The sequence below is a fragment of the Vicugna pacos genome, chromosome 4 (genome assembly GCF_048564905.1).
Source record: "Vicugna pacos chromosome 4, VicPac4, whole genome shotgun sequence".
In the NCBI taxonomy this organism is placed as follows: domain Eukaryota; kingdom Metazoa; phylum Chordata; class Mammalia; order Artiodactyla; family Camelidae; genus Vicugna; species Vicugna pacos.
Window position 1 is genome coordinate 76,993,423 of NC_132990.1, and position 20,481 is coordinate 77,013,903.

General features: G+C 56.2%; 1 protein-coding gene and 1 long non-coding RNA gene across 3 annotated transcripts in view; one reads left to right on the forward strand and one right to left on the reverse strand.

The window, feature by feature from the left end:
- Positions 1–84: 84 nt before the first annotated feature.
- KCNT1 (potassium sodium-activated channel subfamily T member 1) overlaps positions 85–20,481 on the forward strand; it is a 62,666-nt gene continuing 42,269 nt past the window's right edge. The window contains exons 1-2 of the mRNA XM_072960403.1: positions 85–140; positions 8,607–8,765. Coding sequence (XP_072816504.1) covers positions 8,671–8,765 — 95 coding nt within the window. The 5' untranslated portion in view covers positions 85–140; positions 8,607–8,670. The remainder of the gene's footprint in view (positions 141–8,606; positions 8,766–20,481) is intronic.
- On the reverse strand, positions 6,788–8,475 carry LOC140695926 (uncharacterized). Of its 2 annotated transcripts, none has more exons than XR_012071772.1 (2): positions 8,323–8,475; positions 6,788–7,800 (listed from the first exon to the last, which is right to left on the reverse strand). It is a non-coding gene; the product is annotated as an uncharacterized lncRNA (long non-coding RNA). The 2 variants fall into 2 exon arrangements; XR_012071773.1 differs by having other exon boundaries at positions 8,074–8,475.

The following is a 20,481-nucleotide window of genomic DNA, read 5'->3' on the forward strand; positions in this document are numbered from 1 at the left end:
GGGCCCCGTGGGAAAAAGTTCACAGGGCTTGAGATACAAGCTAGCCTGGCCAGACGGTTTCCTGGTCTGAGGGGCTGGAGGGAACTCAGGGGTCTGCCTTGGGCTGAGGGTGGCTACAGCAGCAGCTCAGGGGGACAGAGGTGAGTGAGAAGGGGCTGGGGTGAGAGGACCCACTCAGAGCTGTGCTTGTGTCCGAGTGCGGGTCCGTGGGTGTCACCTGTGTGCTCTGCCGCAGCCTGTCTGCTGTCCGCGTGGGTGTCCTGGCCTGGGTCTCGCTTGAGCCTGAGTTACCTGGGAGCCCCAGGGGTCGTGCTGCATTAGGACGATTTCTCCTTTCAGAGAGTTTCCTGACTGAATCGTGAGCTTCCCTGAGGTTTTCCTTCAACCCCCAAGGACATGGAGGTTTGCAGGCTGTGTCCAGCTGCTGCCCGCCCAGGGAGGCTGTGCTTCTGTGCCCCCGTCCAGAGTAGCCAGGGTTTCTCCAAAAGGGGAAAGTCCACCTGAGCACGTCCAGACCCTCGAGGCGGGTAGGTGTGCACCACGGCCTCAGACACGTAGAGCTGAGTGTGTGTGTGTGTACATGTGTGCTTTCCCAGGGAGAGCCGGGCCTACCAGCCAGGCTGTGTGTCTTGTGGTGCCCCCTGAGTCTGGGTGCTGGGGTGGGGAGCCCTGGAGTTCGTGGAGCCACGGGCTGGGTGCTGGCCCAGGGCCAGCCCCTGGTGACAAGGGCATGTTTAAAGGAGTCGTGGAAACTCTCCAGGCTGCTTGTGGATGGACCACCCACGTTCACCAAAACTTCTTCCTCCTGCGGAGTATGGGAATGGGGGGCCTGGCCTGTGGGCAAGACCCGAACTTGATGCTGCCAAGCTGGAACGTTTGCAGAGGACGAGGCAGGGCCAGCAGGCCAGCTCTGGGCTGGGATTCCTGGAAAGGCCTTTCCTGCTCTGTGGTTTGGACTTCCCTTGAGGGGCTTGTTCAGGGGTCTCTTGCACAGTGTCTCCGGCAGTGGCCAGCTTGTCCTGCATGGGGCAGCGAGGCCTGGAGGCCACCCTGCAGTGCCGGCCCTGTGGGCCTGGGGTGCCACCCCGCTCACTGACAGTGACATGACTGGAAGCCCCTCTTCTGCCCGTAGGATGGCTCCGCCCATTCCGGCTCTTGCCGGTGGGCCACCCCGCCAGCCCCGCCATGGGACGGGCCCCACCTGAGGCTTCAGTGATCTTCACAGAGACCCTGGATGCGGGACCAGAGGCCGCTGCTGGATGCCTCTCGGCAGGGGTCTGACCTTGGGAGGAGCTCAGAGCCTCAAACCAGGGCCAGAGGCCCCGGGTGCCAGCCAAGCATAGAATGCCACAGCAGCTGGCCTCCATAGGAGCCCTTAGAGTGCTGGGGGAGCGTGAACCTGGAAGTGTGGACAGGGAAGCCAGCCAGGTTGGATTCTCCAGGACACGAGTCTGTAAGGGAGAGAGATCTGCCGGGTATAAGGTGTCATGCGTGGACAGGGTGGTGTCGCCAGCTGGGCCTCAACTTCCACATAAGGCCCAGAGCGTCTCTGCAGGCCCTGCCAGCCTTTGGAGCCTGGGGACTGAGCACTAGCACCACCTGAAGCCGTGGGAATGGGGTGGACAGGGCATCTTTCCACCTCCAGGCACACCCCCCACAGCCCCGCCCAAGCCTGTGTGCAGTCCCCCCACCCTTGGCACCTCCCAGCAGCCACCATGCGTCCAGCCAAGGCGTAGGCACCCAGGAGATGAGTTCTGGGCCTGCAGTCTGGATGCGGACCCACCGCCTGGCACTGGGGGACCTGGGTATGCTGCGTCTCACTCGTGCGCAGCAGACGGGCTCTCCCCAGAGGCTGGCCCAGCCCAGGTGGGCGGCCAGGCAGGGTGGGAACTGCAGTCTTGTGGCTTCTGCCTCCCACTGCATCCTGAGGGGGGTGCCTGCACTCAGGGAAGGCCAGGGTGGTGGCGGGGCCCCCACGGCCATGCCCAAGGCCCTGTGTCCACGCCACTTTCAGGCCCCTCCTCCCTGTCCTCTGGGATTGCTTCATGCATGCAGAAAACTGCTGTGAAGTGTCCATCTTGATGACTCTCCAGCTTGAATTTGGTGCAAGAATATGCTCTGAGCTTTCACTTTGGAACTTGATGCATCTCAGAGGTGGGGGTGAGCGACCATCCATGGCGTTGACTCAAAGCCCCTTCCCCTGGGGAGAGGGTGGACATTCCCCAGAGATGCTCTTCCACCAGCTGCTGGACAGCTTGAACAGCTCCAGCTTTGTAATTGCGATGCAGAGGCAGCACTTAGCTTTTCCATCATGGTCAGCAGAGAAATTCAGCAGTTCTCTGCTTCCCTGGGCACCGAGCCCAGTGCCTGACTGACCCCCACCTTGGCAACGCTGCAGTGTCTGCGAGACTCTCCTGGGTGCTGGGCAGGGGCATGCAAACATGTGCACAGCACACACGTGCGTACGTACGGGCACACTGTGTGTACACACATACACGTGTGTACACGTCTATGCACACAGGTCCCTGCACACCCACGCGCAAGCCCACACATGTGCACACAGCCCCCACCTCCTGTCAGTTGTGGCTCTCCAGTTTCCTTGGAAATTTTGAACCGAGTGTGAGCGATTGAAGAATGCATCTTAGGAGAGGGACCACGTCCCTCAAGTTACACTCCAGGCCCCAGGATGGTTAGCTTGAGCATTACAAGCAAGCTGGACTCCTCAAGCAGCCCTCAGGAAGAAGGGACATTTTCCCAGGAAGTCATGAGCCCATCCAGAGTTGGGGCCTAGGACAAGGGCTGGGGCTGAGGCTCCAGCCTGGTGATGCTTGGAGGAGGCAGGTGGCCCCGGGCCCTTGTCACATCCAGTAATGCCCGTCCTGCTTGATATGAGATGCAGCCTTTAACCCCCACGCCCACCCCCGACCTGTCGCTGTGCGGTGGGGACAGCCTGCTCACCTGCTACAAGCTGAGCGCCAGAGAGCCCTGTCTGCTGGGGCTCTCTCGGAGTGAGGGTGTTTAGTGTTGAACCTAAATGGGACCCTTAGAAAGAGTCGTTCTTTGTTTGTAGAGCTGCTTCTGCTTGGGTCTCCGTCCTGCACCAGCAGATGGTCCAGCGTCTGCGGTGTCATCACCAGCCTAGAGTGGGGAGGATCTGTGCCCAGGTCCTCGGCCTAGGTGAGGGTGTCCTGGGCAGAGGCTCGGATCAGAGGGTCCTGCCCGGACCGGTTCGGTACTTGCTGGGCTGTTTCCCTCCCACTAGGGAGGGGGAAGCTTACACATGTGTCGGTTAGTTTATTTTCTCTCCTTGAGTCGCCTCTCGTCTGTTCTCTGCCTCCTCTCCTGCTGGTCTGTCTGTTCTGCGTGGCTTGCGGACACTCTTGCGCTGACCTGATAGTAACTTTTGCCACTATTCTTCCCTATCCTCGGTGTGTCTTTAGACAGAAGTGTCTTGTTCCCACGTGGAAGCGTTTGTAAGTCTGTTCCGCTACGCCTCATGGGTTTGTGTATTAAACAAGAGGCCTTCTTGACCCCAAACGTCTTTCCCCAACATTCTCTCTGGTCTCCGGCTCCTGCTTGCTTTGGGCTGTGAGGTGGGGTTTGCCTTTAGTGCAGGGAAGGCACACGGCTGGATGGTGCAGCCGCCTAAAGGCCCTGGGCCCCAGCGCTGACCCTGCCGGGTCTCCGTTTCCACATCAGCAAAGTGGGGGGACCTATCCCCACTGCAGAGGGCGTTGTGAGCATGGCGTGAGCGGCCCTCAGGACGGGCCATTCCATTCCAGCACCAACACTGTCTTAGTGATGTCCCTTCCAGGGCCTCCTTCTCACGTCTGAAAGTCCCCCTGTGTGTGTTCTTCTTACGCCAAACCCTCGAGTCCCCTTGGCTGTGGCTGTGAATTAGCCCTGACAGCCGGCCAGGCCCGTCCCTCCTCCCTGGTGTTCGCACACCTGTCCAGGCTATTCTGGCATGTTTATTCTCCAGTGTGAATTTCGGAAATAGTTTGTCAGGTTCTGAGAAAATGACCCTGTGTGCGTTGATGGGCTCTGATTAACTCTCCCCCTTCATCTGGAGTTGGTGACAGTGGGCAGGGAACGGTGGGTGGTGTCCCCAGATGGTCCTGTAGGTTTGTGGCGAGTGAGTGGGCTCCTGCTCTGGAGTCTGCTCGGCTGCCGGGAGCAGGCCCTTCTGCCCTGGGATGCCGCCGCCTCTGCCGCTGGCGCTCCTGCTCCCGGTTTGTATGAGGCTCTCGTCTGTTCTCATCTGTATTCAGTGGATTCTCCTGGGTTTTCTAGGTAAACAGTCAGGCCGGCTGCAGACATCTGAGCCCCATTTCTTCCTCCTCGGCGTTCTTTGCTGTTACTCCTCCTTTCGTCCCGCTGGGCGCCCAGGACTCCATCACAGCCAGCTGCCTTGTGTTCCCAGCTGGAGCAGGAATGCCTCCAGGGTTTCACCACTGCCTGGGTTTCTGGTAGACTCCTTTTGTGGGTGTTAAGCAAATTAAAAAGTGTCCCTCTACATCTAATTTATTCGTGTATTTGAGGTGTTAAATCTTTTTACTGTGTCTACTCACAAGATAACATGGATTTTCTCCTTGAATTTCTTAGCATGGTGAAGTATGTTGCAGTTTTTTGGTAAATCCTGTTTGGTGTTGGCAGTTCAGTGTTGTTATGACACACTGCTGGGTTCCATCACTGACGCTTCGTTTAGAATTTTCGCACTTTGTGTCTGAAGGGCCATTGTCTCAGGTGTGCACAGGAGTTGTCTGCCTCTGGTTTTGGTGGTGGGATTAGGCCAGCTTTGGAAAAGGAGCTAAGTAGCTTCCTTTGCTTTCTGAGCTTTGGGACATTTGATGAGGTGGCAGAACTCAACTGTACAACCACCAGGGCCTGATGTCTTTGGCAGGAGAAGTAGATTTTTGACAACTTTACCTTCCTGGGTCCTCCTTGACTCCTCAACCACCAAGGGCGTGGATGTGGGAGGGACAGGAAAGTCTCTGGTTCTTGGAGGGGTTCCCCTCGGGCGCCCTAAGGCAGCACAGCTGGTGGTAAACAGGATGGCTCCCTACAGGTGCACCTGCCTCCCCCACCCCATGGGCCACTTCCCAGGCTGCATGCACTGGGGGTCCCCCCTTTCTCATCAGAGGGACAGGGAGTCCTGGCTGTGTGCACGGTTCAGAGGATTCCATCCACCACCCTGCAGTCACAATGCCGGGCTCGCAGCTGGTACTCGGCACTGCCACCCTGGCTTTACTTCCCCAGGGCTGGAGGGTCCGGGTGCACGAGCAGGTGACCTCCTGCATGTGTGCTGGGTGCAGTCATCCTCCCAAGCTGAACACCCCAAGGAGCCCCCAGCTGACCTGGAGAGGGAGGGATGAGGAGCTGGCCAGCCCAGGAACAGGACACTTCAGGTCAGAGCCTTTGTCCACAGGAACTTGGCCAAACTGTGGCTAACCAGCCCCAAATTTAAAACTGTCATGGATTACACACTCACGAGCCATGTAGTACTTCGAACACCTCAGACACACTCTCTCATTACATCTTTATAGTCACCTCGTAAAGGCAGTGGGTATCAGATGTTCGTTTACAGATGAGGAAACAGGCTCAGAGAGGTGAAGTGACTTCCCTGGGGTGGCCCAGCATGGACTGATGGAGCAAGACTGGGCCACACCTGAGTCATCAGGACCCTTAGTGGCTCCCTGGGCCTGGTGGGTTTATGCTGACAGGGCCCTGAGAGTCCCCAAGGCCTTGCATGGGAGGGGGCTGCCCTGCCTTGGCTCCAGGGGATGGTGAGTCCCACAGATGAAACTCCATGCCTTGTCCTGAGGGCGAGCGAGGGCCTGGGAGGTGGGTACCTTCCTTATGCCACCAAAGCACTGAGTTCTTGTAGAAATTGTCAGGTCTTCAGTGTGACCATCACACAGAAAAGATGGTGTGGTATTAGGGGTCCCCGATTTCCTCCTTGGCCCCCTTGGGCCACACAGGGAGGAGGGAGTGGCAAGGGGAGATGAGAAGTTGAAGACTGCGAGGTGGCCTCCGTGTCCAGGCAGCTGAGCCAGGGCTGTGCTCTTGCCCCACTTGGACTATCTCAGCTCTGTGGGGACGAGACCCCCACTCCATCCTGCCCTACACCTCTCAGTGACATAAGGCTTCGGGCTTGGGGAGACGCCTCAAACAGACCCCACCGCCATGCTCAGCCATGTCCCTCCTAGAACAGGCAGCTTTCCAGGAGCCCCCGGGGCCCTGGCCCTCAGCCTGCACAACAAACAGTCAGGCTTGTGTAGGCTCTCAGCTCTGCCGGGGAGATGAGGCAGGGTGCCGGGAGGGCTGCGGGGTGTCTGTTCTCCACCCTGTGCTCACTCCAGTGTCTGGTGTCACAGCAGCACTGCGATGGAGGAGGGGCGGCATACCCCGTCACCCTCCCCAGGCCATGTCTTGGGGCAAGGACCCAGCCTCTCACCTCCTGGCACATTTCCTTCCCCCCGGTGTCCCCCCTAAACCAAACAGAGGCCGTACCCTCCGAGCACTTCCATGGGCCCTGCCTTGTCTGGGCCTTGAGGCCAGGAGAGAATACCCAAAGCAGGTCAAAGTGCAGAGGAGGGCAGAGGCAGGCACGTACAGGGAGCCGGTAGTCTCCTGGGGTTCTGCCATCGAAGGAGGCTTTCAGAAAGAAAGGGGCAAAACCAGGAAGCTGCAGCCCCCAACCTCCAGCCACGTGGTTCCCTGTCTGCCCACACCTCCCCACAGCCCAGCCAGCTTGTGACTAAGGAAAAACATGCAACCACGCTGATGCAATTAGGAAAATGTTATTTTTCAAATGGTGCCAGATCCTGGGGGTTGACCCCGTGACCTGGGAGGACAGCACGCAGGCGTGTTGGGCGCATGCTACCCCTCATGGCTTTACCCTGAGACGGTCCTTGAGCAACTCCTGATGGCCGTCGGATGGGGTGCTGACACCTGCCTGCTGCTTGTGCGGGGTTCAGGGAGCCTGGGCCAGGCCCTCGGTGGGGCTTGGGGAATGTGCCTTCCTTTCCCGCTTGAGGACAGAGAGGAGGGATCCATAGTGCCCACCTGAGTGGACCTTGTGTTCCAGGTTAGTGGCCATCGCTTCCGGCCTCGATTTTTCAACACAGGCTCAGTGTGGTCAGCAGACTCCTGCACAGGCCTGGAGGTGGCGCCGGGCTCCTCTGTCACCCATCCCTTACGGGGACAGGCCTGACCTGTGAAGAATCCCCCTGCCCCAGCTCACGTGCCCTCCCTGGAGTGACTTAGAAGGGGTCCAGGGGGCCCATTCCCAGGTCTACCACTACAGCTGACGTGTTGCCCCCTAGGGGTCTTGGCTCCTCCTGGAGGAGCCAGGTGAGAGCAATACTCATGCCCACAGGTAGAGGCTGCAGGAGGAGAATTCTTGCCTCCCTACAGGCACCCCACCGTGGGCTGTCTGAGGGGCAGGACTCACCCGGAGGGTCAGATGGATGCCAGAGGACCAGGAGTCCAGGTGCTGGCTGGGGCTGGGAGCCGTGGGGTCTGAGCTGAGTCTCCCAGCTGTGCTGACGGCCCAGGCCTGCATTCTGTCCATCTGTGCCGTGGAAGTGAGTCCCCGCTCATCCAGTTGGTTGTGCAGCTGCTTTGCTGGGTCAAGTACCACCATGCTGTGATGGGGCTCCAGGAGCGGCCAGCGAGCTCTGATTTGGAGGGCAGAGAGGTCCTGGTGCTGATGTCCCGAGGGCTCTGAGGGCTGCTGTCGCAGGAGGCTGGGAATCGGGAGCCTTGCCGCATGTGGATAACTGCTGGCAAAACTCACTTTGGTGTAGAGATAGGGGCAGGAAAGGTAGAGGAGTGGCGGAAGACAAACATTTGGGCCCCAAAAGGCTGCAGACCACCAAAGACCCTCTCCATTTACCTGGTCTGACCCTGTTCCCCTGCTCCACCACTGCCAGGTCTCCTGAACTCAGGTGATTGCGTTAGGGGTCTCTGTGGCCCCAGAGTGATGGTGACATTGGCAAAAGGGCAGCTGGGGTCTCAGGGGGATCCTGCCCTCCCGCACGGGCACCACCTCCCAGGTTCTGATCTGACCTGAGCTGCTTGGCCTCAGGTCAGGCTGGACCTTGGCCTTGGGAGGCTACAGATGAGGGCCTCTTCTTAAGTTCCTGGTCACTCACTTCCCTCTTCCCATGCCCAGCAGCCTGAGGTTCTGAGAGGGGTCTTTGAGGCAGAGGTGGGTGTTCTGGACCCTGAGGAAGGCTGAGCAGCCAGTCTTGGCAAAGTCTGTGTTGGGGTAGCTGCATAGCCCTGGTGAGGGTCTTGAGTGGTGTGAGCACCTACCCCTGGTGTTGGCAGTGGCCAGCCTCCCCGTGCCCTGGAGGCACTTGTGAGTGGGCCTTCTCAGGCCAAGCAGCTGGGCAGGAGCTCGTGTGGTGCAGTAGCCTGGGGCTGCGCTGGACTTACAAGCTGGCCCGGGGCTGTGGGGGTGGCGGGAGGGGGAGGGGCCGAAGGGAGGGCTGCTCGGGCGGGGTCGGGCCGGGAGGGCGGGGGGTTGCAGGGCGGTCGGGCGGCTCTGCGCGGCGGGCGCGGGCGCGGGCTGAGGGGGCGGTGGCGTGTGCCCGCAGGCAGCCCAGCGCCGGGGACGGCGGCCACGGAGACGGTGCGCTCCTGGACACCGCCAGCCTCAAGATGAGCGACCTGGACTCAGAGGTGCTGCCGTTGCCGCCGAGGTACCGCTTCCGGGACCTGCTGCTGGGCGACCAGTCCTTCCAGAACGACGACAGGTAGGGCAAGGGGCGGCGCGCGGAGCTGTCCGTGGTGCTGAAGGCCGCCGCTGCGCCCGCGGCCCACGCGCTTCAACTTTCCCGGCGCTTCCGGACAGGAGGAGTTTGAGGGGGTGGGAGCATTTTCCCGGGAGGGCCTGGAGGATGGGACGGGATGCTCTTGTCCTGGGGAGTCACCCCAGTGACCGATTCCCGGGTCGGCTTCCCCAGGTCTGCCCACAGGCCCCCCGCACCGCTCGCAGGTCTGCTGATATTGGGGACAAGCCAGGGCCGGAAGCGCTCTGTGGCGGAGTCCTGGAGTCTGGCTGAGGGCTGGCGTCCTCCAGACGCTGGCTGTGGTCACTTATTATTAATTCAGTGATGGTGTCCTTCAAGCTTATGCCGTGGTCACTTACGGAGAGTGACAGCATCCCCTCACCTCAAATTCTTCTGGCCAGAAAAAAAAAAGGCAGAATAAACTTGAGTCTCTCAGTTTTTCAGTAAAGGACCAGCAAAATGAGCCCTTGGGAATAGTTCATATGCTGAGGGGGCTGGCAGGAAGCTGGGAGAATGTTGCTTTTCTTTGCCTTTTCCCCAAATAGCTGTCTCGGTAAACACCCAGCACTTTAGCTCCGTCAGCCTCTGGGGAGGTGCTTTATGCTTGCAAGTGAAGGCGAGTGCCAAGGACTCACGCTGGAGCCTGTGGGCCTTCGGACCCAATCCTCTTCCCTTGCAGTGTGGTGGGTGACGGGGGCCCTGGTATCTGCGGGTCTCCTTCCCCACCAGTGCTGAACTGGGTTCGTGAATCTGCAGCACCCCCAACGGTGCAATGTTTCAAGTTAGTACATAAAGTCCATGAGGTTGAAAATTGCCAGGACACAGAGGAGTTCTGAGAATAATCTGCCGCTGAGGCTGCAGCTGAGGAAGAAGTCGTGCTCGTGAATAAGGTCAATGTGTAAAGACTATGTGAGGCTGGTGGAACAAGATCATAAAATCACTCTGCCTGCTGGAAATGGAATATCTTTCCTGCCAGACCTCACAGACATTCAGTTTCATCCTCCAAGTAGAACTGGGAGGGGATATTGAACCCAAGGGCTTCGCCCACATGGAATCAAGGGTGCAAGCCCAGCAGAGGGGCTTATTTCACCCTGTAGTTCTGTGTTGTTGGGCTGAGTGCTGTGGTAACAGGTAAACACATGCAGGATCACGTGCCCTGGTGAAAAGCTCATTTAATCCCCGCGTGGGGAGAGGCGGAAAAGGGTAAGTGGTCCCGGCCCAGCATGTGCGGCTGGGATGCAGGGCAGGGTTAGACGCTTCCCTAAGCCAAATGCGAGCTCAGCTTCTTCCTGAGTCATCACCAGACCCTCAGCACCTGCTCCGTGGGGACTTGGTTAATTCTTGAGAACAGCAGCCCTGGGGGTTCTTCCACTGTTGGGCAGGAAAGCGTCCATCTCCCCGAGTGGGCCTGGGGCTTCCAAATGCTCCAGAAGTGCCAGTGACTACAACTGATGTAATTGCAGTGACACATCCTTCGGTGTCAGGCCTTTGCCGTCAGCCGTAGGGTGGCATGTGTCTGCCTGGGGGGAACTGTCCTCGTCTCTTGGGAAATAGGAGGCTGGCACTGAATCCTCCACTGTGTTCTGGGTCCTGTGGTTTGGAGTTTTTTATTGTGGTAAAAGATACAAAACATAAAATATAAAGTGAGTTTGGGTACATTCAGACCAGATCACCACCACTGTCTAGTTTCAGGCATTCTGTCATCCCAGAAGAAAACCTCATACCCATCAGCAGTCACTTCCCAGTCCCCCTCATCTCCTGGCAACCCCCTAATCTCCATCCTGCTCGACCTTATTTTGAGGGGAAATGACTTCTGTATGCTGAGCCCAGGGACCTCATGTTTGTGTGCTGATGGTGTTCGGTGGTGAGCTGTATGTGTGTGTGTGTGTTTGTGTTTGAGAGAGAGCAAATCCTCCAGAAGAAAGACCCCCGTGGTCCTCAGGCATGGGGACACTGTGCTGGCATCTATAGGACTGGCTGGCCCCGGGGAATTTCAGTGAGAGGGAAGGAAGTTTGGCTACTGCAGCTGCCACAGGCCATTTGGGGGAGGGTCCTCCTTCTCACCCCAGAGAGAAGGTGCAGGGCCTGGGTGGAGGTGGCCTGGGTGGAGGTGGCCTGGACGAATCAGCATTGCAAAGGGGGCATCGAAGCTGTGGTTGCCCTCCCTCTGCATCACAGGGGTGGGGGTTGCAGGGAGACCCCCCACACTGGCACAGGGTGGTCTCAGCACAGGGATGGCCCCCACACCACCCCTCTCCAGCATGCTCCTGGGTCCCTGCTGCCTGGAATCCTCTCCCGGTCCCACTCACGCCCCAGGGTACGCTCTGTGGGTCGAGTGGAGGTGCTGCTGCCCGGCTGCCAATGGGCTGTGTGTGGGCGGGCAGGGATGTGGGCCTGCTTCCCTCCAGGGAAATAAAGCCACAGCCATGAGTCACCGCAGCCTCTGTGGCCTTGAGGGGAAGGAGGCTGGGCTGACGTGGGCAAAGGAGGCTGCCCTGCTGCTGGCCAGCCTCTCCTGAGAAGGGAAGGAGGGGAACAGTGGAGGAGGTGGGCAAAGCCAGAGCGGGCCTGCCGTCCAGGCAGCCACGGTCCTGGGGGGCTGTCACTGCTGCCTGCCAGCCAGGTCTTGGGGATTCTGGGGAGCAGGACTCCTGGCAGAAGGGCACCTGGACCCTCCAAGGCCTGAGGCTCAGGGCTCCCTGCCCTGTTCTGGGACAGCTCACTGCCCCCTCACCCCAGGAACCAAGGGGCAGCTCTAGGAGACCCCTCCCTGTCCAGAGTGGACCCTCCAGTGGGTCTGGAAGCTGAGCAGTGGTACCTGGTCCTGGGACGGACTCGGCATCTGAGGGCCTCCTGCACTGCTCAGGGGCTATAGGCCTGGCCAGGCTGTGAGCCCCTACGTCTGGACCTCTCCCTATAGAGGGCCAATGACCACTGGCCCCCTGAAGGGCAGCCATAAGGAGAGCAGGAAAGGGCTGTGGCAGTGGGGCTTTGGTGATTGTCAGTGTTTCTCTGCTGTCTAGTCTGGAATGTGGACATGAGGCTTCAGCCCCTCCCTGCGCCCCCAGCTTAGGAAGATGGGGGACAGGGGCACTCTATGCACAGTAGGGGGGAACACAGGGGCTGTCACACCACTGGCTGGTCTTCCACAAGGGGCAGAATCACCAGAAGGCTGGGAGGGTGGATGCAGAGCCACAGGTGAGGAGAAGGGGCCAGCCAGGTGGCCTCCTGGCCTGCATGCCGGGGGAACAGCTGCCTGCCAGGCCAGGACCCGGCCCAGCAGGGACCCTGAGCCTCAGCTGGAGGTGGCGTCAGGGTCTGTGCCCTCCCCACACTCCCAGGCGTCTGAGTGGAGGATGGGTGGGCGGTGAGGGCCTCTCTGGGGGCTCCGGCGAGGGCATGCCAGGAAAGCGGGGTGGCCAGGCCTCCAGAGGTCAGAAGGCCGCCCAGAAGGGCCCCATTCGGCTGTTTCCCTAAGTTTTTCTGACAACAGAGGATGGAATTTGAATAACACCAAATATTGTTTCACATAACAAGCTGAGAAGTGGGGGGACAGGCCTGCACTGGCAGGAGCGTGGGGGAGCCGTGAGGACAGACCCCTGGCTAGCCCTGCAGGACCTGCCACCATTGGCAGCCATGGTCCCTGGTCCCCTGGACTGGGTGCAGGAAGGAGCAGACAGGGCTTGGGGAGGCGGGGTCTCTGCAGGAGGTGTTTCCCGTCCCACCACCCCGCCCCCTTGGCTGAGCAGAAGTGGGTGAGGCTGCCCCTAGGGTGGGGGACAAAGCGGGCTACCCCGTGGAGCGAAAGCCCACCAGGCCTTTGCGCCGGAAGTCACGGTGGGGGCAGAGATCCCAAGGAACGGCCCCACCCTTAGTGTCCTCGTCTGTAACTGCTAAAACTGAACATTTCTGAGCTGGACTGACGAGAGTGCTCCCAGCCGGGGCATAGCTGGCTGGCGAGGGTCATAAGCGTCCCGGGTGCTGAACTGATTTAAATTGCCCATGCCCGCACCACTCAGGGCCCTGCCTGGGTCTGTCCTCCACGTCCTGGCCACCCTCCATGTCTGTCCCCCACCCCCACTCTCCCCCATCACCGTGCCTGCCACACCGCAACCTGCCTGCATGCCCCGCTGACTCAGACTGAGCCCCGCGAGGATCAGCCTCCCCCACACCCTCCCTTGGGAGGGAGCTTTGCTCAGTGCTCTGCTTCTCCTGGGCACCCCTTCCAGCACCCCCCCCACCCCCGCTCCCTGAAGCTCCCCACTCCGGGACAGTTAGCCAGGTGTCTGGGCCAGAGTTGGCCTCAGGATCCTTGAAAGTACCCAGGCCCATGATGGCCTTAGCAGCTTTGGAGGGGTCGCTGGTGGGCCCATCAGCTGTCCTTTGCGGGTGCTCGGGGGACACTGGGGTAGGCTGGGCTGCCCCTGCACCACCTGCTCCTGTCTTGAGGGCCTAGATAGGACCCCACCAGATCCCAGGTTCCCCATGAGAGGTGCAGGTGTTGGGGTGGCCAGGGCTTTGAAACAGGATCCAGTAGGGCTGAGGACCCCTCCCCATGTGCTTCCTGTCATCGCAGATCCATGAGGTCCACTGTGGGTCCCGGGGTCCCTGGGCCTGGATGACCCCTAAGGCCCTTCTCAGCAGGCCATCTGTTTCAGACCTGGGGGCCTTTCTGGGAGTGCACTCCCGGGAGCAGGTGCCTGGGGTAGTCCAGGGAGTCAGGAGCAGGCCCAGTGGTTAGGACACCAGGTGGACAGGCTGGACTCCACCCAGGAGGCCAGGGACGTGAGGCCAGGGAGCTCACAGGTGGTGCACTTGCGACCCGCCCCTCTCCCCCAACACAACTGCTAGAGCTGGTTCGTCCTCGTGTCCCAAGAGAACATCTCTGTCCAGAGAGGCATGACCCCCACTCCGGGGCTCCCCGGAGATGGCTGGGCAGAGGGTGGGGACAAGATTCAGAGGGTGAGGACTTGGTTCTCTGCTCACCGGTGCAGGCCCTAGGGCCTTCCCGCAGGCCAGCACTTGCGGGGGTCTCTCAGCTTGGGGGAGTGGTTTAGGGGGCTGTGGGGATGATGTTGACCTCTGAGAATCCTGTGACCTTCTGCCTGTGCAGTCTTCTCCCTTCTGGCAGAAGGCCCCTGGAACGGAGAATTCAGGTGCATGGAGAGGAAGGGGAGGAGGCAGTTCGTGGCCAGACTTGAGGAAAACAGGATAGGGTGAGTTTGAGGACAGGGACACACACCGCCGAGAGTGAGGGGTGGTGCTGTTTTAGGGGCAGGAGAGGGCAGAGCACTGCTGGAGGGAGAGGAGAGCCGCAGGCAGGTGAGGCCAGGGTGAGGACTAGGGGCTGGGGAACCCCACAGTTGCCCTGGACCTGAGCCTCTCTGCCCACCTGAGCCTTGTACGTGCAGATCACGGGGATGGATGGGACATGAGAGGGTGCTGTCACAGTGGAGAGTGGCCGCAGGGAGTCAGGACGGGACCCCTACCTGTGCCAGCCAGGCTGAAGCGGCTGATTCTGGAGCAGGCCAAGGCCCCCCGGGGTCCTCTGGGTTCCTCCTGTGCGGGGCTGAGCTCGGGCCACAGGGTTATGTTTAAACTTCCCAGGCCTTCCTTCCATTCAGCCACAGTCAGGATGGGGTGAGGTAGGATCCTAGCTCCACCCTGGCCAGGAGCCTGTGTCTTTTGCAAACCCGAAGTCCTCAGAGGACACAGGCGGCCATGGAAATGGCTGCGGCCCTGGCTGGTGGGGCCTAGGCAGGTTGGGGGTCTCCTGCCACCTTCAGCTCCATGTAGAGTAGGACGGACAGTGTGCGGGGAACGTGCCCGGCAGTGGCTGTCATGCCAGGAAGGGACGGCTGGCATCACAGCAGGGTAGGCGCCAGCCCTTCTGCACCCACTGGATTCTCCGGCAGGACTGGGGACACAAGGAGCACAGGGCTACCCAGGAGCTGTCAGGATCCATCCCAGGCTGGGGACAGCCAGGCAGGGCCTGGGACTCTTCCCGGGTCGGCTCAGCAGTGGCCCTGAAGAGATGCCCACGCCCTGACCCCTGGAACCTGTGATGTGGCCTTACATGCCAAAGGCTTCGCAGTGTGAGCAAGCTAAGGGTTTCAAGGTGGGGAGATCATTCTGGCGAGTGTTAGATGCAGCCAGCGGTGTCCTTATAGCAGAGTGGTTGAAACAAGTGACTAAAATATTTTGTTAAGTGTATCTTACTACAATTAAAAAAAAAAAGGAAGTAGAGGAAGATTTAACACAGAGAAGCCCGTGTAAGGATGGAGGACAGGGGTGATGCGGCCACAAGCCAGGGAGGCCAGGAGTCACCAGCAGCTGGAGGAGGCAGGAAGGACCCTCCCCTAGAGCCTTGGGGTGGGGTGGGCATAGCTCTGTGACACCTCGATTTCAGCCCAGAGATACTGATTTTGGACCTCTGGCCTCCAGAAGTTTAAGTCCCCTAGTCGTGGTCGCTTGTAATGGCTGCCTAGGACACTCATAGCGAGAAATCTCAGTGGTTTGGGGGATAGTGAACACTGGCGAGAAATCACCTCACTTCTCTCTGGGGCAGATAAGGACCAGTGGACAAGCACCTGGTGAATCTTGAGGTGGGGGTACCTCTCCCACCCCCAGCCCAGGGGGGCTGGGCCAGTCCCTGGAAAGCACAGACTTCATGTGGCATTTGTGGGGCATCTCCTGAGACTCACGTCTGCACTGGGGAGGGGCAGGATAGGAGGAGGCATCTACCCTGAAAACTTGGGAAGCCTAGGGTGATGCCCAGGAGGTGACCAGAGAGCCTGGGGTGAGTGGTGGGGGCTCTTGGGGAGAGGGGCAGCACACACCTGGCTTGGGGAGGATGCTTCCCCCGGGGGCCCCCAGCCTATCCTGGGTTGGTTTGTTCAGTCCGGGAATATTGTGTCATGTCTGGTTATTTGGGCTCACAAACTCCTTTTAACCCAGACCGGCGCCTACCTGGTGTGGCCCTCCCGGGTCTCCCACCCTCATCCCCAAGCCCAAGAAGGGGTGCGATGTCACACGAGGATTTCCTTGCTTGGAAGTAGGATTCTTGCAGGTGATTACGTAAACATAACGTCATTAGGGTGGGCCGAATCCTAATCCAACGTGACTGTGTCCTTTAAAAGAGGGGAATTTTGGAGACAAACCTGGAGCGGGTCCTACCTCAGAGCCTCGGAGGAGCCAGCCCTGCGACACCTTGATCTCAGACTCCTGGCTCCAGAACTGGGGAAGGGCCAGCCTGTTGCTTACCCTGTCCGGGCTGTGGTGCTTGGTCACATCGGCCCCAGGACCTGCATACCCATGGCAGTTTTGCATTATAGTTAAGGTTACTAGTCAGTTGGTTGAGTTAATCAACAGAGGTTGGACCCAGTCTAGTTGCGGGGAGCAGAGCGTCTTCTCCGGCTGGAAGTGGAGGGAGCACAGGGGAATCTGACACACGATGGCTGGCTTTAAAGATGGAGGGGCCTGGGGGAGGCAGCCTGTAGGGGCTGAGCAGCCCGCAGCCAGCAAGAAAGGGGGACCTCAGTCGGGCAGCCGCCAGGAGCTGAATCCTGCCAACTGAGCCTGGAAGCAGATTTTCCCCAGGGCTCCAGGCAGAAGTCCAGCCCTGCCAATGCTGATTTCAGCCTTGTGGGGCCTAAGCAAACACCAAGCTAAGCCGTGCCTGGCCTGCTGACCTAGGCACTGCGAGATAATAAACCTGGTGCTTTAAGCTGCAGAATCAGGGGTGATTCATCACACAGCATAAGTAGCTGATACACCCAGCCTCTTGTCCCACAGAAAGCTCCACGTCTGAGTGTCGGGTTTCCTCTTGGTGGATGGTTCAGCTTGTTTCCGTGCCTCCAGTATTCCTTGTAAACTGCATGTTGGGTCCGTCCCGGTGGATGGAACAGGAATGTTTCATGCAGGAGAGCAATTTTAAGTGTCACTGTAGTCCCGTGTTGCCCTGCATCTTGGTTGTCCCTCCATTAGAGGTGGCCAGATGGGCCTGTGGTACACCAGTGACAGCCCCACCCTTGCATGGGGTGGTTCCATTCCGCTCCTCGCTGCAAGGTGACCCATCACCATGGGAACATGAGCCCTGTGCATCTGAGGTGGCAGCCCCATGGGACGCCCTCCCTGAGCCCCACGCTCCACGGCGGCTTGGACAAGCCCCTTTCCTGTTCTGCTCCTCCCTCCTTGAGCGTTTGCCACGTTCTTCTTTAACTGGTGGTTTTCCTTCATCAGTGGGAGCTCATTGTCCGCCCTGAAATATAATTCCTGCTGAAAAGGCAGGAAAACACATTCAGTCCTTTCCCCTTAATTACCGGCTTTCCAAGTGCATTGCAGCTGCCTCAAAGGGTGGCAGCCGAGGGTGTTTTCTCCGGACTCCTCCCTCTGGGTGTCATGTACTGACGGATGCTGTTACACACATTCACCCTGTGTGATGGCCTGAGTGGTGCCCCCGCCCCAGGTGTCCGCGTCCTAACCCCTCAGACCTGCAAGCATCTCAGGTGGCAAGAGAGGCTTTGCAGGTGTGTTGACCTTAAGGCTCTTGAGACGGGGGTGGTCCTGGGCCATGTGGGTGGGCCAGAGCCACGTGAGGAAGGGGCCAAAACAAGGAATGCAGACGACTCCAGGAGCTGGAAGAGGCCGGGAAGCACTTCCCCCAGAGCCCCCAGAAGGCAGCAGCCCTGCCCACACGTAGATTTTAGGACTCGGAACCCCAGAGCTGCAAGAGAGTAAACCTGTTGTCTTAAGCCGCTGTATCTGTAGTAACTTGTTACCGAGGTAGGAGGTAGGAGGTACACCGTATCTCCATCTTCTTTGGCCGGTGGGAGCCCTTCCGGCTGGATTTTATACTCTTTTTTTTTTCCGAGTTTTAAAAAATTATGTAAAAATACACATGACATAAAATTCACCACCTTAATCATTTTTGAGTGCACAGTTCAGTGACATTAGTATATTCTTTTTAAAAATGTTTTATTAAAGTATAGTTGATTGATAATATTATGTTAGTTTCAGGCGTACAACATAGTGATTCAAACTTTTTATAGATTATACTCCATTCAAAGTTATTATAAAATATTGGCTGTATTCCCTGTGCTGTCCAGTTACCTTTGTGGCGTATTTATTTTACACATAGTAGTTTGTAGCTCTTGACCCTCTACCCCGATTTTGCCCCTCCCCATCCCCCCTCCCACTAGTAACCACTAGTTTGTTCTCTATATCTGTGAGTCTTTTTCTGTTGTTATATTTATTCATTTTATTTTTAGATACTGCATATAACTGATAACATACAGAATTTGTCTTTCTCTGACTTAATTCACTAAGCATAATACCTACAGGTCCATCCACATTGTTGCAAAAGATAATACTTCATCCTTTTTATGGCTGAGTGGTATTCCACTGCATGCATTTATTACATCTTTCGCCAGTCCTCTGTTGATGGACACTTAGGTTGCTTCTGTAGCTTGTTTGCTGTAAGTGATGCTGCTGTGAACACTGGGGTGCATTGATCTTTTTGAGTTAGTGTTTTCTTTTTGCTGGATACATACCCAGGAGTGGAATTGCTAGGGCACACAGGCGTTCAATTTTCAGTTTTTTGAAGACCCTCCATTCTTTCCTCTACAGTGGCTGCACCAATTCACACTCCCACAGTGTACGAGGGTTCCCTTTTCACTACATGCTCACCAACATTGGTTATTTGTGGTCTTTTTGATAAGGATAGCCATTCTGACAGGTGTGAAGTGATCTCTCATTGTGGTTTTGATCTGCATTTCTTTGATGATTAGCAATGCTGAACATCTTTCTATGTGCCTGTTGGCCATCTGGATGTCTTCTTTGGAAAAATGTCTGTTCAGACCTTCTACCCACTTCTTAATCCAGTTGTTTGTTTCTTTCATACTGAGTTGTATGAGCTGTTTATATATTTTAGATAGTTTGGATATTAATCCTTTATTGGTCATATCACTTGCAAATCTTTTCTCCCATTCAGTGGGTTACCTTTCCATTTTGTCAATGGTTTCCTTTGCTGTGCAAAAGCTCTTAAGTTTAACTAGGTCTTATTTGTCTGTTTTTGCTTTTATTTACTTTGCCTTGGGAGATCAAATATATATTGCTGCGACTTATGCCAAAGAATGTTCTGCCTATGTTTTCTTCTAGGTTTTGTGTTTTTAGGTCTTACATTTAGGGCTTCGATCCATTTTCAGTTTATTTTTGTATATGGTGTTAGAGAATGTTCTAATTTCATTCTTTTACATGTAGCTGTCCAGTTTTCCCAGCACCACTTATTGAAGAGACTTTCTCTTCTCCATTGTGTATTCTTGTATCCTTTTGTTGTGGACTATTTGACCATGTGTGCGTGGGTTTACTTCTGGGTGCTCTAATCTGTTCCATTGATCTGTGTCTGTGCGTGTCAGAATTGGTTTGTAGTAAAGTCTGAAGTCAGGGAGCGCAATACCTCCAGCGCTGTTCTTCCTTCTCAGGATTGCTTTTGCCAGTCAGGGTCTGTTTTGTTTCCATACAGATTTTAGAATTATTTGTTCTAGTTCTGTGAAAAATGCCGTTGGTATTTTGATAGTGATTGCATTGAATCTGTAGACTGCCTTGGGGAGTATGGTCATTTTAGCAATCTTAATTCTTCCAGTTCAAGAACACAGTATATCTTTCTGTCTGTGTCATCTTCAGTTTCTTTCATCAGTGTCTTATAGTTTTCTGAGTACAAGTCTTTTGTTTTCTTAGTTAAATTTAGTCCTTTTTATTTTATTATTTTGATGTGATGGTAAATGGGATTTTTAAAAACTTCTCTTTCTGGTAGTTCATTGTCAGTTTATAGAAATGCAACAAATTTCTGTATATCAGTTTTGTCTCCTGCAACATTATGGAATTCACTGGTGAGCTCTAGTAGTTTTCTGGTGGCATCTTTAGGATTTTCTGTATATAGGTCCATGTCATCTGCAAACAATGGACCGTTTCTTCCTCTCCAGTTTGGGTTTCTTTTATTTCTTGTCTGATTGCTGTGGCTAGGACGTCCAATACTATGTTGAATAAGAGTGGCGAGAGTGGACATCCTTGTCTTGTTCCTGATCTTAAAAGAAAATGATTTCAGCTTTTCACCATTGTGATGTTAGCTGTAGGCTTATATATATAGCCTTTATTATCTTGAAGTATGTTCCCTCTATACCTACTTTGTTGAGAATTTTCATTATAAATGGATGTTGAATTTTGCCAAGAGCATCTTCTGCAACTATTGAGATGATCATATGTTTTCCATTTTTCAATTTGCTGATGTGGTGTATCATATTGATTGATTTGTGGATATTGAACCATCCTTGCATCCCTGGGATAAATCCCATTTGTGCATTATGTATGATCTTTTTACTGTTGAGTTTAGTTTGCTATTATTTTGTTGAGGATTTTTGCATCATTGATTGTTCATCAGTGATATTAACCTGTAATTTTCTTTTTTTGTGATATCTTTGTCTGGTTGTGATATCAGGGTGATGCTGGCCTCAGATTGAGTTTGGAAGCATTCCTTCCTCTCCAGTTTTTTAGATTAGTTTGAGGATAGATGTGTACTCTTCTCTCACTATTTAGTAGAAGTCACCTGTGAGGCCATCTGGTGCTAGACTTCTGTTTGTGGGATTTTTTTTTTTAATAACTGATTCAATTTCATTACTGGTAA